This window comes from Trichoderma ghanense, assembly GCF_004382785.1.
Source record: "Trichoderma ghanense strain CCMA-1212 chromosome Unknown scaffold_0, whole genome shotgun sequence".
NCBI classification, from domain to species: Eukaryota; Fungi; Ascomycota; class Sordariomycetes; order Hypocreales; family Hypocreaceae; genus Trichoderma; species Trichoderma ghanense.
Window position 1 is genome coordinate 2,406,693 of NW_027395663.1, and position 18,365 is coordinate 2,425,057.

General features: G+C 55.4%; 6 protein-coding genes across 6 annotated transcripts; 2 read left to right on the forward strand and 4 right to left on the reverse strand.

Moving 5' to 3' along the window:
- Positions 1-568: 568 nt before the first annotated feature.
- CCMA1212_000817 (uncharacterized protein) lies at positions 569-1,391 on the reverse strand (the record flags this gene model as incomplete). The annotated part of the gene is made up of 2 exons (XM_073698271.1): positions 569-920; positions 1,132-1,391. 2 exons carry the CDS (start codon positions 1,389-1,391, stop codon positions 569-571), a joined length of 612 nt encoding a protein of 203 aa, XP_073563328.1.
- CCMA1212_000818 (uncharacterized protein) lies at positions 596-1,439 on the forward strand (the record flags this gene model as incomplete). The annotated part of the gene is made up of 2 exons (XM_073698272.1): positions 596-889; positions 1,098-1,439. Coding segments are annotated over 2 exons (636 nt in total), but the record flags the coding sequence as incomplete, so codon positions are not given.
- A 1,031-nt stretch (positions 1,440-2,470) lies between these two features.
- CCMA1212_000819 (uncharacterized protein) lies at positions 2,471-2,818 on the reverse strand (the record flags this gene model as incomplete). Its single annotated transcript, XM_073698273.1, has 2 exons — positions 2,471-2,722; positions 2,777-2,818. The coding sequence occupies 2 exons, from the start codon at positions 2,816-2,818 to the stop codon at positions 2,471-2,473; spliced, it is 294 nt and encodes a 97-aa protein (XP_073563335.1).
- Positions 2,819-9,564: 6,746 nt separating this feature from the next.
- Positions 9,565-11,352, reverse strand: CCMA1212_000820 (Transcription initiation factor IIA large subunit; the record flags this gene model as incomplete). Its single annotated transcript, XM_073698274.1, has 3 exons — positions 9,565-9,649; positions 9,740-10,692; positions 11,233-11,352. 3 exons carry the CDS (start codon positions 11,350-11,352, stop codon positions 9,565-9,567), a joined length of 1,158 nt encoding a protein of 385 aa, XP_073562788.1.
- Positions 11,353-12,727: 1,375 nt separating this feature from the next.
- On the reverse strand, positions 12,728-14,266 carry CCMA1212_000821 (WD repeat-containing protein slp1; the record flags this gene model as incomplete). The annotated part of the gene is made up of 1 exon (XM_073698275.1): positions 12,728-14,266. The coding sequence occupies one exon, from the start codon at positions 14,264-14,266 to the stop codon at positions 12,728-12,730; it is 1,539 nt and encodes a 512-aa protein (XP_073562789.1).
- Positions 14,267-15,024: 758 nt separating this feature from the next.
- Positions 15,025-17,457, forward strand: CCMA1212_000822 (RING finger protein B; the record flags this gene model as incomplete). Its single annotated transcript, XM_073698276.1, has 3 exons — positions 15,025-15,454; positions 15,532-16,462; positions 16,527-17,457. The coding sequence occupies 3 exons, from the start codon at positions 15,025-15,027 to the stop codon at positions 17,455-17,457; spliced, it is 2,292 nt and encodes a 763-aa protein (XP_073562786.1).
- Positions 17,458-18,365: the final 908 nt, after the last annotated feature.

The following is an 18,365-nucleotide window of genomic DNA, read 5'->3' on the forward strand; positions in this document are numbered from 1 at the left end:
AATGACAAGTGTCGCGAGCCCGGGATCAATGGCCTGCCTCGCCTACTAGCCAGCAACGAAGAGGCAAGGGGTGCAAGTTGGTGAAAGTTTGGGCCTTTGCCTCGTCTCCCTTCTTGTCTCTGTTGGTGCCCCAGTTCGACGGCCCCCAAGGCTGATGTTGAAGCTAGGTAATTGGAATGGATGACGAATGAAGATGTGATTGAATTGGGTTGGATTCGTAGAGCAAAAGTGCAGGAGAAAGGATCGATTGAGTCGAGCTGGTCTGCCCGTCTTGAAGGGGGCGAAAAAGCGAGGGAGCGAGACAACTGCGCAGCGACGGGACGAGAGATGAGATGTGAGAAAGCAGAGGGAGGGACGGCAGAGACGAAACGGCGAACGGGATCCCGAGAAGCTGGGACCAGCAGCAGCGGCCGGCAGAGGAGTGCGAATAACAAGCACGGAGAGGCAAGGTAAGGCAAGGTATGAATGCTCTGCCTCGACCAGGACACCGATGATTTGCTGGCTGGTTTGGCGCTAGAGCAAATGAGCCCCAAAGCCTGAGCAGGTCAAGTGGAGGGAGAGGTTGAGGCTAGCCGTACTGTACTGTAGCAGCAGACGAAGGAAGACGCGGCGGGCAGTGGAGGTTCGAAGCGGAACTCGAAGTCAGTTGCTGGTCGACGCTGGAGCCAGGCAGGGCTGCTTCTTCTCCAGTCTTCCTTGGCCTTCCGCCCTGGCCTGGCCTGACCTGGCTGCTCTCGCCCTCGCTCCCTGGCCGCGGGGATGCCTGTGGTTGCTGCCGTTCTGCTGTGTCCGTCCGGTTGTGTTGTGCTTGTGGCGCTGCTTCGGGCTCGGGCTCAGGCTCAGGCGCTCTCCGGTGCTCTGGATCTGGTGGGATGCTGCCTGCGGGTCTGTCGATGCTGGCTGGCGGTTTGGCTCCAGCCCTGACGTCGTGCAGGCACAGACACAGTCACAGGGGCAATCGAGCACGAGCTGACAAGAGACGAGACGTGACGAGACGAAGCACAGCCGGACAAGGCGAAGAAGGACCATATGGGTGTAGAGGCAGAGGCAGAGGCAGTGGTAGAAAAAAAAAAAAGTTGAGGACTCGACATGGGCAGCGAGTCCCAGGCCAGCTTTTGGCACCTCTGTTACCAGGAAAAGATTTGGGTGGTGTGTGGCGTGGATCCAGAAGCACTGGACCCAAGATGCAGGAGCTGCCGCCGCCGTTCAATTGGGGTTTGCTTCTGGGCTTGCAAGTAGGGGCTACCCATGGCTGCGCTGCGGACGTGTACCCGGTCCGCTTGGCTGAGGTAGAGATACGGAGGCTGATGTTGATCCCGGGCTGCAACTGGTGCTGGCAGCGCTTGCTGCGGAGTACTGCTGCAGGTATGAGGTACTGCAGTACGCGGCATATCGGCGCCAAGGCGGTACCGCTACCTTGCCTCTGCTCCCTGCGCTAAATCCGTCCCGTGCGGCCCTCCTTAGTAGTACGATAGTCCACTGGCCACTGCCGCAAGGCCATCTCATCTTGCTCGGGCCGCTCTCCTACTAATGATACGAGTAGTAATACTTACCCTTACCTTACTCGTAATACCGTGATTCGTTCGGACCTGTCGCCATGCAAATTCTTTCTCTTCACCCAAGGTATCTTGCCAACCCACACACTGTCGGCTCTCATCCGCCGAAGCGGCGGGGGAATTCTGCTGCCGGCCGGCTTCTTCATGCCCGGCACGATCACGGAGCTCTACGTCGGTTACCGTGGGCCTACCGAATGCCTTGCTCTTGGGTTAGACAAGGTGTCTTGAGAGCCTCAACCTCGACAGCAAGTAAGTACATGCTCCATACGTACCACCAGCATAGGTATAGGTAAGGTAGGCTAAGCCTGCATCGACGCTGGTGGCTTTGATGGGGTGCGACGGCTTGTGCAAAGCAGCTTTTGTTGATGACCAACACCCAACAGCCCGACCCCGGGCCCTCCATCCCCGGCCGCTCTGTTGGACGTCCTTGCATGGATTTTGGGAGCAAATAATGTTGAGGCAAGCCACACGCTCGTACGCCCCCAGGACTTGATTACATCCAGACGCTCGTCATGCAAGCTGGAGAGCTGATGGCCGTGTATTTGGTATCAACCTCAACCCGCCAGCTAATAAGATGCTGAGCTGGTAGCAGACCTGACACGCATACATACATGTAGACTACAGATACACGCTCGCATGCATGCGGCATGCCTCGTCAGTCTCCCACAGCCTCTCGTCTGTCTGGGTCGATCCGCCTCTCTTCTCCCATGCTGATTCGTCCAGCGGCGCCAGCATCATGGGCTCCGTAACTGCGCGTAGTCCTGCAGGTCCTTAGCCACTGCAACGCACCTCTGGGCCTCACCACACCCTCACATGGCCTTGTGCTTGTGTGTCTCATTTTACAATGTTGTACTTCATTTCATGTTATTCCAGCCAAGAGAACATTTCGTGCCTCGCCTTTCGCATCCCTAGTCCTACATGCTGCCGCCGCTGATCGTAAGCCCGTCCGTAGAAGCCATCTCACGCCTCAGCCCTCGCCCCAACAAGCCAGCCATCATTCCGCAGACCCGGGAGTCTCGAAGCCGCGGCTCTCGACTCTTGGACAGGCCCCACGCCTCCGTTCCCCACGCCCACAAGCTCCGGCCCACCCACCAGCATCTCTGCCGGGTACTCGTACTTACGCCTACACCCGTACTTGTACCCATCTTCAGCCTCAAGTCTCGTGGCTTGTCGTTGGTCGTGCAAGTAGAGCTACCTTGTCTTCATGGGCGTGCTCGTACCATCCCTGCTCGAAGCCTGGGGATCCCTTTCTGTGCTTCCATGCCTCAACTGCGGCTGACCCTTAGTGCCCGCTGCTAGGGGGGGGGGAGGGTGCTGGCTGGTATCAGATCAATGCGCTGCTGCTCCTCAACAAGGGCTGCTCCCAACCCTGTCCGTCATCAACGCCTGATGCTTGAGGGCATTCGCGGCGTCGTTGCCAGCTCCAACGAGGATATAGTGCAAGATCGCTCGCCGCCCTGCTTATAGACACTAGGCAGTTGAAGTGCCGGTGAGACTCTGCCGGAGTGCTTGTGGTTTACCTTGTACCCGTACACACATACCCTGGTAAGACACCTCACTTTTTTTGCAACGGTTAGCCCGCACAGTTTTTCTAATCTCAGGGACTACCAGCACTCCTGCCCGAAAGTGGCTCAACGGTTCTGAGACACTTGTGCCGTCTGCTTGCCTGTTCTCCAGCCTTTATGCTCCCTCGGGCTTACATACATATCTTGCGGCACGGCACTTTCCGTCTCTTCTCGAGGGCCCACCCTGATGTTAAGGCACGGCTAACACTTACTTCCAGTTGTGAGTAGTTTGACGCCGCCTGGAGATACTCCCCGCGCAAAGGACGTCCGTCCATGGACCAACAACGCGGACTACATGTATGCAGCCCATGCCCGAATCCTCTCTCTACTGTGCCGGGATCGACCAGACGGCCATCGGTGACCCTGCTTGGTAGGGCAAGTCGTCGTCCTGCACTCGTTGCGAGGACAGTCGATCCTACCTCGGGACTTCTTTCAATGCTTCGTTCTCTGTGCGGAAAGCGATTCCTACAATGGGCTCCCGGATTACCTTACGCAGAGCCTTCGTTTCTCACAAGTAGAGGCGAGTACGCTTTCTGGAGCCATATCATACGCGGAATCCGGCGTCTTAGTCCTAGCGGTTCGTCAGTCCAGTCACCAGCGCTTTGGCTTCCACGCTTCAAGTACGTGTCCACAATCAACGAATGCATCTGACGTACGACGTGGGACTATCCGGAGGCCCGTGGTGCTTTAGCATCTCCTGACCGTCGGTATCCATGATCCCAGCCGAGAGGTGTTGGCGCATGAACAGAGAGGGAAAAGACGGGGTAGGTAGACAAAGGGCGCGTACCTAGTCTTCAGCTTGCAACGGAGCACCGTGGATTCCAATTTGGTCCTTAGCCCGCGTTGATGCATCATTTTGCCCAAGATGGGCCGGTTCCGTGGGAATCGGAAAAGCATCTTGTGTCCAGGGATGAGGCCCATATGTATGGAGTACGTATGCAAGTGCTACGAGACACCAGCACGGCGGAGAATGCCGGTACGAGTGCCTGGGGGTCCTACGAGATATCACTGCTTTCCCCACGTTATGACTATGGGTCGGACAAGCAAGGCTCCTGCGAAGGGATCAAAGGCAAGAAATTACACTGCTGTCCTACGTCGTGCTGACGGGTACATGTATTCTGTCCGATTATTATCTTGTCTTCTCCTCTCGTCCTTGGTAAGACCAGCTCATCAGACCTTGTCCCGGCGCGACCCGCCAATAGTCCCACTTGAGACGGCCAAAGTGTAAGTCGACCAACAGCAAGTTCTGGGCACCAAGCATAGACGATCGACGGTGTATTGGCCTCTGAAACCACTGACCACTGACCTGAGGCCCGGCCGGTCCTCAGGTGACTCGTGTACACGCTGATTTTCCCGCGGTATATGTGACTGCATGTCTCTTGTTAACGAGGCAGTAATCAAAAGGACCACGGCACAACGACGGCACCGGTGTTCACGTGGCCGATTCTACGACCGTGAGACTACGGAGTAACAATCCCCTCGATGCTGGCTTGACATCATCTGCTGTACAAGGGTAGAGGCCCTGGCACTGTTCCGTCGCATTGATCTGATCACCCATGGCTGCGGCCGTCCACATTGCAGGACCTAGAACTTACCAACTTTGGTAGTACGGAGGGAGTACTGACCTGCCTACATGTACCGACTTACAGACAAAGTACTTCGTTTCTATACACAAGAAACGGTTTTCGGAGTCCTGCGTGAAGACGTTAGATCCGGGCATGTGAGAAGATCACCTGACGGCAGCCATAAGGTAGGATTACAGGAAGCTGTAAGGCGGCGAGATAGTATGGACACCTCGTGTCTTAGCATCCGCTACATACAAGTGTCTACATAGAAGTAGAACCTGTAGCATAATGCTTCATATCCGCACCACAATGTGTATCTCATTATAACTCACAACAGGCTGATATCGATGATCATCATCCCTCACTCAGCGTGCGGGTGCTCGTTCTCATTCAATGGCAAATCAGACTACTTTTACCTACCGTATGCTGTAGGCACTCTTGGTGCTTCTCACATTCTCGCGAGACGACAGAGAAAGACATCTGGCGTACGGGCCAATACATGTATATAACATTAAGAATGATACAGATTGCAAATGCTTTACGGAGCACTTCATACACGTCGTTCGCCCCGCATATCCAATGAATAACGGATCGAGATACCTACCTAGGTAGTCCTTCCATTGCACGTTTCAATCGCTGCGGGCCAAGCTCATATGATGCCTGGGGGTGTATCAGATAAAGCTACATGTACCTCACGGGAGGTACCCAGTAGTGGTATGGCTGCTTGTGGCAATACGTTACTGCCAGACCTACTACCGCTCTAGGTAAGCGGTCACACCTCGTCACTACTCGGATGCACCTTCTCCTCAGGTTCCTCCATGGAACTCAAGCTCTCGCCTCTCCCTCCGCCTCACATCTTCCTTCTTTCATCCTCAACTTCCTCCATCACCCCTGACGCTGATGCGGTCTTGCACGGTGTGGTCCGGAACCCCGCGCCCCAGCCGTTCTCCGTATGTACAGCAAGCACCGCACTTTTCGTTCAAGTCCTAACACGCGAGGACACCGCAACGACCATTCAAGCCTTGCGAAGTCCGCCACCTCATAGCATGGCCTCGATATCCTGGAACCAACAACTCACGGCAGCCGAACCTCCCTGCACACTTGAAGGGCTAAGCCTCTGTGCAAGTGGTGCCGGCGGGGCTTGTCGAGAGATACGATGTAGCCGCGCCCAGAATGCATACCTTCTGGAGTTACTCCGTACTGCTACCGCAAAGAATTCCATGCATGCAAGTCAACAGCTTGTCGAGTTCTGGGAGCGGCCATGCGCAGTCTAATCACCATCTCAACAGCTCCTCAGCAGCTTCGACAATGATCTGTTTGCATCGTCGCCTTCTCACTGATGAGGCTCTGTCCAGGGTACCGCGGGCAGCGCTGCCGGGAGGCAACGTCCAGCTGGGGTTCCCCTGGCCATGGATCGGCTATTCGCATGACAACCTGCCCCATGCCATGCTCCTTCTAAACCTCAGCCATCTGTGGCAGTATTCACGCCAGGTTAAAAGGCTGATTCTGAGAAGGGGCTCATGAAAGTAACTTCTTTCGGGGTCCTTGTCGACTTGGAAAATATTTGGCAACTCCCAACGTCGTATCGCGCAAAGGAGGGGGCCACAGGACGCTCCATAGGAGGGTCGAGCTAGCATCCTTTGGCCAAACGCATAAACTTGAAGAACCAACAACACACCATCTCGACGACGACTTCGCCGAAACGAAAGACGCTCTCTCGGCCTTCGTTTCCTTGTCTCCTTACCTCAGACCTGTCTCCGTATATTACCTGTCACTTCTTCGCCCTCCCTTCTCGCCACCCCTTTGCAGCGCTATCTGGGGAGTCGCCAGCAATCATGGTGTTTTTGACTACTCCGCCAACCTTGGGACGTCTAGTTATTCCAACTGCCGACTGTGGTCACATCCCGCTCTGGCTTGCGCCGCCTGCAGATTGATGGTTTGCTCAAACCCCGATTCTGGACGTTGGACGGTATGAGCACCTGAACGGCTTGGCTTTCTTAAAGCCTTCTCCCTGCTCAGGCGTGTACATACAAGTACTCTGACCGGGCTGGTGCTAATTAAGCATCCTTGAACCCTGTCGAGATGTTTCATTCGCCGCACTAAAATGCTGCAGAATCGACGCTGTTGCAGCGGACTTTGCGCCCCGTATCACCTGTTCTGGACATCCACAGCGCGGCTGACTGTCGCGGCGGAAGCGAATGGGTGTTGAGAGACTTTTCCAAACGAGCATCTCCAGATACCACTGTCGTGGCACGCCAAGGAGAAATACAACACTCGCTACTCAGCATAACATCACCTACGGCATCACGATGCTGGTACTTATGACCGCCTACCGACGGTTTGGTTACTGGTCGGTAATTTTATTGCCGGGCGGGACAAGATTAGGGTGACGTCCGTTGCGACAGCGATGTGCTGGGTGGGTGCGCATCGACCGGGATCGCGTCCTTCACTCCCGCTTCATGTACTTCGTACATCCCTACGGAGTACTGTACGGTAGACGGCACTGGCTCGTCGATGCCATGGTCATTTGGAAGCCAAGAGGAGCTGCACAGGATTCTACGTCACGTCTACATACTGGAAGGTGTTGCTTTACTCCGCAGTCGGCGTTGCTACTGCAAGAGTCCCTCTCATGAGCGCACCAAGTGATGGCGTTCAACCTCCAGTCTTGGCTAACCAACTCGGTTGCCCATGCCGGCAAACCACAGATCCGTGGTCGCAATGTGGCGTTACTTGTCTGCCAGTTGGAACTCAATGAGACTTGAGGCTATAACAAACGAGCGGAAAGGGCCAACCATTGTCAAGGGCCTCGGTGAGTTGGCATGACCCGCTTATCCGCACTTTCATGAGAAGAACAGAGGATCATTCGAAGCAACGTGCTGAGCACCCTCTATCACACTACGTACGGAGTGCAGAAAACCATTTCCATGTAAATTCCGATCATTCCGATCACAACTCTACAACACCGACATGGAAAGGGCGAAGCGTACCCTCGCCAACACATACTAGCCTTTGTCTGAATCATGGGCTCCCCCGAGGTCCCAACTGCGCCGTCTGCCTCTGGCCTCCTAATGGCGGTCCGGTGTACAGTTCACACGCTAGTGGAACGCAGATCACATTTGCTCGTGAGCGATAGGTCCAGATTCAACCTTGCAAACGCGACAAGGAATAGACGAAGCCATCCAGTTCCACCTGGCAACTCCTTCATCCCCTGTCGTTCTAAATATCTGCACGCCGTCCCGCTAGTCGTTAGCGCCGCTCGGTGAACCGGACTGTCGGGTCGAGAGAGTAGGGGTACGAAATTGCGGTAAATGCTCTGGGAGTCGCAGGATCGTAAGTCGGACTCTTGGGCGCAGAAAGCCACTCGAACAGCACGGTCGTCTGGCAACCGAGTTGGGTCACATCCTCCAACATTGTCGTACGCAAAGGCTTCTTCATGCGGAGATACTGCCCCATCTGCCCTATACTCAAGGAAATCTCCCAGAAGATCCCAGAGAGAAGGTATGTAAGATGAAGATGGCTGGCCAACCCCGCGCTCCTTCAACTGTCCGAAGGAATGGTGTGCTCTTCATTAACCCTTATCGAATAGGTAGCCTCTAAGACCGTACCGGCCCCAAGACCTCAGCTCTGCCAGGTTGGAGCTCCGACGCTTCTTACTCTGAATCGAGACTTTTCCTCCTGACTCTCTCATCGCTCTGACTGTCATCACGGAGTCGCCAGCGTGGGCAGCTCGGCATCAGCGAAGGGTCGGCGACAGCGAAAGGTTTCAGGCCCTCGACGCTACGCAAACGCGCGGGAGCGGATCCGCGGCAAGCGGTCGTTTACTCAGGCCGTTTTCTCTCTGCTGTTGCCGTCATCTGCCCGGACCAATAGCCCCAAGAAGCTTTCCAGCGGCCCTCCCTGCCCCTTGTCTTAGTAAATGCCTCAATTGGCCTTTTGCCGCAACACAGAAGTTCCCCCGGCTTGTCTTGCTTTTGGAAAGGCACGGTGTGGACGGCCAGCCGTGGTCGGCGGTCTGAAGATGGCCTGTGAGCCAAAAACTATCTCAATCCGGCAGGCCAGAAAGACGGAGCGGGTTGTCGTGCTTCGTTTAACGCCGAGGCGGGAGTCCCAGTCGGTTCAGCTATGACAGGCCTTATGAGCGGAGTACATAGGTAGTGTTACTGCCAACTTGGTACCTAGGTAGCTGTCATGATGGGCGATGACTCCGGGGCAAGTGGTTTCCTGGCATTGCCTCGTCATCCATTGCACGCGCATACTATCTGTGCCCCTTGGCTTCTTGGTCTCTGGCCCATGCCATATAGAATTGCATTTCCTCTCTGCCTCGAAGTAAGATGTATACATACATATCTGCAGCGCAGTCTGTGGCCTGTCCCGGCCTCGTTGTGCTGTGCTCTCGAAAGGCCTTAAGGGAAGAAAGAAGAGAGAAAGACAGCCAGTTGCCACTTGAAAAGAAGAAAAAGAAACGTCAAACGTCCATTCTTAAGGGAAGAGAACCCCTTCCCTACCAGCGACTGCTCCGTGACTGCAAAACCAAAAGCCCACCTTGACCATGCATGTGAATTTTTTTTTGTTCTGTTTCCCAGTTTGATTGATGATTATTCCTCCCTTTACTTTTTAAGGAGACGAAAACGCAAGTGACAGGAAGATGATACGAGGGGAAAATTGCGAGCAGAAAGCTTGAGTAGGGCATATAGAGGTATAAATGGTACCAAAAGCGGAAAACGAAAAGTGACTATCGCGACACCGAGAGACGAGCCTGAAATCGAGAGCGAGCCCGAGCCTAAGCTGAGAGCCATGGCTCGTGCAGTATTATGAGTAATGTTCCGCAAAACAGCAAGCACGGACGAGTTCATCTTCCCCTCCCCGTCCTTTCATGGACTACCATTCGTACTCGCCGGTTGCTTTGTTGAAGACGTACTCTTTGCCGTTGACGGTGAGGACGCCGTCCTTGAGAGTGCACTTCCTGTTGCAAAAGTCAGTAAGAAGGGGAATGGCAAATAACAGGGGCTCCGAACTTTGTCTCTTCAGACAAGCCTTGGGACTCTGCACTCACCACTTGTTCTTGACGCGCTGGACCTTGTCGTACATGCACAGCATGATGTGACCGAGGCCTTCGTCATCAACCTCGTCGTCATCCCGATCCTCATCGGGGTCATCCAGATCGGAGTTGATGGCGTCCTCATCAATGTCCTCGTCATCGTCTCCGCCATCATAGGCGGCCACGCCGCCGCGAGCCTTTCCTCTGCTTCTCTGCTTCTGAGCGGCACTTGCCGTGGACTGGTGTTTTGTGGCCTCTTTCAGCGACAGCATCAAGCCGCCTCCCTCCATGCTTTTAGCCTTGGCAGCCATCTGCTCGTGGAGGATGCGGTCGATGTCAACTCTGCCGAGCTCTTCGGGCTTGCCGTTGACGCCATGCCGTAGAAGAACGCCTTCGAAGCTTTCTTGTTCATCATCCTCATCAGAATCGCCCGCCATGGAATCTCCGGCGCCGTCAACCTGAGCGTTGCCCAAAGGCTGCTGCTGTTGCTCCGACGGGTGAGGTGGCTGCTGCGGCAGCACAGGTGTCGAAGCCTGTCCCTGCTGCGGAGACTGCATCTGAGGCTGCTGCCCCATGCGATCCTGTATCGCATTGATGGAGCCTGCTGCTCGCACTCCGTATTGAGCTTGGAGCTGCTGGGCCGCCCGGTTGGCGGCAACGCTGTTCTTGTTCTCCATGCTGTTATAGTTGGGGTAGGGCATGCCGGGCTGCTGAGTGCCGGGCTCCTGCTTGATGCCGGGCTCTGTCTTCACGTAAGGCTCCTGCTTGATGCCATTTTGCGGCAGGCCGCCTGGCGGGCTCGCCGTCGGCAATGACAGTGGCGCGGAGAACTGAGCTTGTGTCTGGACAGGCGTGGCTGTATTGTTATTGTTGGGAGGGGGTGCAGCTGCAGCTGCTGGGGGAGGTTCCGGCTTGGGGTCCCACGGAAAGCGAGCCACGTCGAGCTGAGAGAGCTTCTGTTGCCATCCCTGATGAATCGAGTCAGTATATGGATGAACAACTGAATGAGTGAGCAATTGGTGTGGTGTGTTGGTGTTGAGCTTGGTCACACGTGATGCATCAAAGACGAAAAAAGGACCAAGGGAAGAGGTGGCTATTGGCGGCCCAATCAGGCAGCGCCGCCCGCTGTCCTGCCTGGAGTCACTGGACTCGTTGCCCGTTGGCGCGGCCGGGGGGGGGGGGCTCTGGACTTAAAAAGGGCCCCAAATAGTGCTGTGTCGCCCCCCGATCCCCCCGATCCCAACCCGCCACTCCTCTCCACCCCAGGTTTCTGCTTCCCCTCCCAGGAGGTTTTGCGAGGCGTTGCGCAGAGCATGTCGCCGTTGCGGGCAGAACATGATGGGATTTTGGTGTTTTTTTTTCCCCTTCTCTCTCGTCGGGGGTGCTGCCAGCGAGATGCAGGCGTCGCTTGTTTGATGGATCGTAACGATGGCGGGTGATTGAGAGGGCAGCAAAAAAAGCGGCTCGCAAAAGTCGGGAACAAAGAACAAGACTCTGATCTGACTTACCAATCGCAGCTCCTCCAGCACGGCCTCTTCAACGCCGCTCTCTTCGAAATCGACTCGCGAGCTGTTGATCACCTCCTCGATGATCGTTTGGTAGACGTTTCCCACGGCTGAATTCGACATGGTGGGCAACAACAGTTCGGTCCTACACCGACGTCGATTGGGGTTGCTGCTGGGTGCCTTTTTTTTTGGGTTTGCTTTGCAGCCTTTGCGATGCCGCAACCGAGATGCAAGACACGAAAAAGATCAAGGGCACTTTGGTGAGCCCGTTTACCAGCTGCAGGGTCAGCCGGCAGGGAGTTATCGCACCGTAGCCCGATGGCGGCAGTCAAAGTCTCCAGCAACAGACTGTCGGAGAGGGGGATGGATGCGATGTTTGCTTATGAAATCGTCCCAGCGGCGCGAATGTCTCTCCTTTCTGCTTTCTTGCTTTCTTTTCTTTTCCCTTCTTCTCTTCTATTGACGAATCGAACGAGCGCGCAGCCCTATCACGAGACGGGCGTGTATCGACAGACGTCCACAAGTCGGTGGGTAACCGCCTCTCGCAGGCAGCCAAGCAGCTGGACTTGACTGGGTACCTGTAACTGTCGCCGCAGCCGCTTCAGCAGGGCGGAGAGGAAGAAGAGAAGGAAGACAGAGCCTGCAGTAGGCACTGATGGAAGTAAAATCTTGAGCAGAGCAATGCGTAGAATTCGCTGTAAAATTCCGGGTGCGCGTGCAGCGTCAACGATGGGCGAGTTCAAGTTCACCGTTTTTGGCGTATGTCGGTCCAGCAGCAAAAGGTATGCAATGGTCAGAGTTGGCAGCGCCTGGTAGAAGTGCACTTCTAGAGGGCTCGGTCGCTTAGTCATCCCCCAATCCAGCGGCTGAGTGATCCGCCCACCAGCGGCGGCTTTAGCGGTGCGTTAGCGGGCGGCAGCGCTGGAGCTGAAAACACCAAGAATCGCCGTCTGGGGAGGCTCACGATGGTTGGGTTGAGATGTATGTTCTGCTTATCCAAGATATAAATCACCCCAGAGCCAAAGAGCCAAGGCACAGGACAGATCCGAGGCTATACAAAGTCACGAGACTGCAAAATGATTAAAGCAAACGTTTTATTGCAAGCTACCTAACCAAAGCCCCAAAGACGTCATACATCAAACCGAAACCACCCGTAACGCCTCCAACGCCGTCCATTTTCCCATTCCCTTGAAACCAAAATCGCTGACAGTCCCTCCTAGTATGCAGCAGCTAGGACCTGTTACATCAAGCAATATACCTAATCCATTCTTGTATTTCTCTGTCGTGTTCGTCTCAGACATCCCAATCATAGCTCGTGTCAGATGGTTGACCCATTCCCATGTGGCCGCCCGTGGTGAAGCACTTTCATACCACGTGCCCGTTTCCCCAACGCCAAATTCAAAAGCAGACTCCGCCCAAAAGTAAGAGAGTAGACGCCGTTGATGAGGTTTTACTCTGGTGTTTTCGATGACTTGAAATCCGCCAAACGAGGTGCCATCTAGCGAATCGTCATGTGCTTGGCCATGTCAGCCTTTCTAGAGGCGGCTGAGGCCGCAGCACTGGCTCCCGCCCTCTTCTCGAAGATCTTCCAGAATTTCAAGCTCTCGTCGGCGGCGGCAGTGGCAAGCATCTGGCCGTCAGGGCTGAGGCAGCTGTGCAGCACACGACTCTCGTGAGCAGGAAATTCGATGTTGCGGACCAGAGTAGGATAGCTCCAGACGCTGAGAGAGTTGTCTGGGAACCCGCTCGAGCTCACAATTTCGCGGTGGTGAGGGCTCCAGCGCAGAGAGGTGACTTGTGAGCCGGTATCGATGCTGTTGACGCGAGCACCGGTAGTCGAATTCCAGAAGTGGATGTGACGATCGTAAGAGCCGCCGCCAGTGGCGAGCAGGTTTGTGTTCCATGGGCACCAGGCGAGCGCCTTGACGGCCGCCTTGTGGTTGGCCTTGGTGAACTTGGGCACCGTAAGAGAGCGGGCGTCCCAGATGGAGACCAGGTTGTCGTTGCCGCCCGTGGCAAGCTGGGCGCCATCGGCCCGCCACTCGAGCCCGCAGACCTCGGAAGTGTGAGAGACGAGCTCGGCAATCTTGTGCTTAGCGATGCGGACATCGTGGTTGAAGACAAGGCCACTTCGGGAACCGGTGGAGAGGAGATGCTTGCTCCAGCCCATGACGCCAACACGGGTGTCGTGTCCGAACATGCTCCGAATCTTCTGGCTCTCGGCCACGTCCCAGATCTGGACTTCGCCCGTGCCGAGGCCAATGCCCACGTAGGCACCATCCTCAGACCACTTGACACTGCTGACGTAGGTGTCGGGAGACGTCTCCATGAGGCAGTTGACGCTGCCCTCATCTGCGGACCAGACGTAGACGCTGCGCTCCAGACCGATGGCAACTTGGTTGCCGGAGCTCCAGTCCAGCAAGTTGAGATAATAGTCATCAATCAGACCAGGTGCGTCCAAGACACGCTCGGGAGCGGTGGCAATGCGTCGGCGAGCCTGGCCGGAGCCGGCACTACGCAACGGTCGGTTGTACTGCTGGCGCAGATCCACGGGCTTGGATGACTCCGGGGGAGCAGGCTTGAACTCCAGAATGCGAGTCTTGAGGCTCACACCGCAGACGTCGGCAAGTGAGTCCTGGTAGGCCACGGTGTTTGGCGAGGGACGAGAGTAGCTGTCATCGTCTTCATCGTCGAGGATGCTCAAGCCCTCAAAAGCAGCAGCGGCGTCCTCATTCTCTGGAGAGGCGGGTGCCATCGGTCCCTCTGAGATGCTTGGGTTGGATCTCTTCTTCTTCTTCTTGTCGGGAAGGTTGGCCTTGCTTGACCCGATGTTGGCAATGGCGGAACTGGCAGCCCGGTTGGGGATGAAGCGGTCACCGCCTTGGTTGACTGTCGTCTTGGACGTCTTCTGTCGAAGCGAGGGCTTCTTGGTCTTGAAATTGAGTGCCTTGATTGGCGAAGGAGTAAGCGGAACTCGTCCACCCGCCGCAAGGCCTTTGGGCGTCTTAACGGGGGTCGAAACTGCCGCAGTAGACATGGTGTTTGATATTCGTATGATATATCAAATGATCATATGTTTGTGGACAGAGGATACTGAGTGAGCAGTGATGAGGTTGCGAGTTGCAGTAAAGCTGTGAGCATTCGTAACGTTGCGAGCAGCAGGGTGATCGTGAGCAGTCAAGGCAGAAGGGATGTTGTATGTGTGTGTGTGTGTGTGCTCGTAGGACTGCAGAAACGGTGAAGATGCCGGCCGATGGTATATATATGCGAATCTTATTTACTTAGTCCACCGCCTGTGTTGTCCGGGCAACGACGAGCGGCGGATTTACTGCCCTTCCGAAGATGCGCCTTCGCGACAGCCCAGATAACCGCCGCGCGGCTAACCGCATATGGCTAGGCGTGGCGCGGCTACGACGTTAGGACGGAAGTCAAAGAAAAAATCAAAAACTGAAAGGTACGTACCTGGTCGGGTGTGGGCATCGACACGAACTTCTTTGTCTGCTCCGCAAATCCGCGACCCTCATCTCACATGCGCCGTCCAAACGCTTAACCTACATCATCCTCCGCCGAATCCACCGCCGAGTCTCGTCACCGTTGGCGCGTGCTGAAGCCAGCTGTCGTCTGGTTCCATCGCCATCCTTCGCTTTCTGTTTACTTGTTGTCGTCGCTCTTCTCTGCCGCGAGCCTCCTTTTGCCTTTGAACCGCCAAGCCACGCTCGGTTGCATTTGCTCATACTTTACACGAAAGGTTCCCGCTTGAGATGGTACTGAGTTTTTGACGCGGCCAGCTTCATCATGGCGCAACCGTCGACCCCCGGCCCAGCCTCGTCGTCCGTCAGTCTCTTTGGTCAAACCCCGGCAACCCATGCCGGTGGGACGCCGCAGCCCTCAACGGCCAGCCAGACCTCGTCGGAAACCCTGAGTAACGGTCAGGCGCCAGCCTCGGCGTCCTCCTCGAACAATACCTACATCATGCCGAACTCTCCCCTCAAGGCCCGCCCTCTGGCCGATGGCTATCGACCGAAAGTGACTCGCACGCTAGGACAGCGGCCTGCGTGCCTCGTCAATGCTTCAGTGACCTATTGCGGTAACAACCAGATTTACGCTTTTGGTGGCTTCGACCAGTACACGGACGAAGTTTACAACCATGTCCTACGCTTGGACCTGACGAGTCACCAATGGAGCTTGGTCGATAACTATGGCGATATCCCGGGAGTGCGCATGGGTATGTGTCATTCGACGTGCTGTTTACCAGGCATCTTCATTTCTAGGACAAGTCACTAATCAGCATCTCTCGTATAGGCCACACGGCGACCCTGTACAAAGGCGACAAACTACTCGTCTTTGGCGGCGAGAACGAGCATCGAACGTATCTATCCGATCTCATCATATTCGACCTGAAAACTGCGCATTGGACACAGCCTCTGGTATCTGGCCCGATCCCCAAGGGCAGAGCAAGACACGCCGCGGTGCTCCACGAAGATAAGCTGTTCATCATTGGTGGCATTACTGGCCAGAACAACTATGTGTTGGACGACATCTGTTACCTCGATCTCAAGACGTTTACGTGGTCCAAGGCATGGCGCTTTGTCGGCCGCTTCGATCACTCTGCCTATATCTGGGGCGACCGCGTCTGGGTCTTTGGTGGTCTCAGTGAGGACATGGACAAGATTAGCGATTTGTGGTGGCTTGACCTCAAAGGAAGCCCAGAGTTTGACTCCCGGCCCCATTTTGGCGTCTTAGATCGCCATTCCGCCGCTCACAGAACTAGCAGCTCTCCGAGGCCGCCTTACACCCTGGCACCCAATCCCGTCGTCGGCACCTCTGGCTATGCTGCCAACTCAAGGACGGCTCAAGTGAATCCTCCGTCATTCCAAGTCAAGTCCTACGCGCCCATGGCGCCGGGAACCATATCTGCCCTCAAGTTCGTTTCTGGCCCGACTGTGCCCTCCCAGGGTTCCGGCATCCATTTCCACACATACTCTTCGGGGACCTTGCTGGACTTTGTGACCCCCGCGGCCACCATCACGCACAGAGAATGTTCCTTGTCGGCCTTGGATCTCAGTACGCTGAGGTGGCAGAAATTGGCCGATGGCCGTGAGATCTACAAGACAGGATATAGGTGGCACTACTGCACTATGAATGAAGACGGAACCAAGGCGTGGCTCCTGGGCTGCCCAGTTGATCCTGCCGCAACCGATCTGGGACCGAATGGTTATGAGGAGTATTTGAGGTAAGGATGAGACAGCTGAGCTTGTGTTCGCGACGCTTCAATGACTGACGTTTGCGATCTGTAGTGACATCATGGAAGTCGACCTTCGGCGATATGGCTTCCTTGGGAACAACCTCGCACCAGAGACGCTGGCCCAATCTAGACCTTCCTTCGCCAACAGGCTATCTGATCAACCTTCAAAAGGCTTAGGCGCTGATCTTGCCAAACTGTTCAACCAGCCTCCCGAGACAGGAAGCGGCACCGACTTTGTCATCACGGCTCTTGCAGACGACGCTGATAGCGATGAGACGCTCAGCTCCGGGCTGATACGAGCCGACGATGCCAACCGAGAGCAGAGCTGGCTGTCGGCCGATGCACCGACGTCGATGCCAATCCACGTCCACAAGCTGATTCTGCAAGCGCGCTGGCCGCACTTTGCGCGCTTGTACAACGCCCAGATGGCGGAGTTCCACACCAAGAAGATGCACATCCCCGAGCCGTACTCGGTCGTCAAGGCGTTCCTCCTGTACCTCTACACCGACAACATCCACGGCACGACGGAGGCGGACAGTGACGCCACCACGGACCTCTCCGACGTGGCCGGACTCTTGGTCATGTCCAACATCTACAACATCCCGCACCTTCGCCTGCTGTGCGTAAACCGCCTGGCCAAGGAGCTGGACGTCGAGCATGCCTGCGTCATCTGGTACTGCGCGGGGCTGGCGAGCGAGGAATGGCTTCGGAAGAGGGCGGCGACGTTTTGTATGACGCACTGGGGCCGCATCGTTCGCACCCAGGGCTTCCTCCGTCTCCCCCGCAACGCCCTCGTCGAACTATCACAGGAGATCGACATGGAAGGCCGAGTGGTAGCAGGCGACGAGCTTGAGTGGGGGAGCGTATCGGGCCGGTACAGCGATGGCACGGGTCATGGCACTCGTAAAGAGAGCATCAGCAGCAGTACCCAGATGCAGATCGTCGAGTCCGATGACGATGACGAGGACGTGGAGATATCGTAGACTGAGGGGGATGGGGAGGAGTGACACGCTTGGCTAGCGGATATCTGGTCGCTCAGCTCCGCTCCACGAGTACAGTATGTCCTCTGTTGTTTACCCCTTGTTTCGGGTCATGATCATCCTAGGCCTCGATATAGGGGACGAGCTGAGCTTTTGTGCTTGGGTGCTTGTTGAGAGAAGGCGCATGCGGGTGTGAGGGCTTTCTTTGTGCATGCGGCTTTCCTTTTGGTGTTTTGGGGCCCTGGATTTCCTTGTTTGTTCGAGCATTTTCGGGAGTTGGTTGCTTATGACTTTGTCTTGATGCTATACCTTCCTTTATGACCAAGTCTGTGTATGTCGTATCGGGTAGCCAGCTGTTCGATCCGTAGGTAGGTATCTATAGACGATCTATATGAAGCTGTGTATTTTCCTGCCTCTTTGGGCCTCATCAACCTTCTCGATCACCCTTGGACAAGGGGCTGCACATCATGTGCCCTTTGGCTCACTTACCTCAGAGTGCTTGACTTGCATGGGAGCGACGTCGCACATACAGTACATGGGAAGAAAAACACAGAGGAACCTTTGGCTATTTGCCTCAACAGGGCAAGGATGGACAAATCGTAAAGACAAGGGACAGGGACGACGGTAAACCTTGTTCACAAGCATGTGCGAAATACCACATACGGAATCCAGTCGTGAGATCTAGCCGAGGTATCTCACTTATCCCAGCCATCACGAGAATAGCACATAGTGGTACATGTATAGGTACAGACACACAGACACACAATTTCAACAGCAAGTTCTTTTGAGATGCATCTTTTTCAACTTTCCCCGTAACAGCACAGATAGCTCCATTCTTCTCCTTTAGACTTCTCTCTCTATGACCGTTCCTGTAAGAAGAAAAAGGAAGAAAACGGAGAAGACGACGTTTA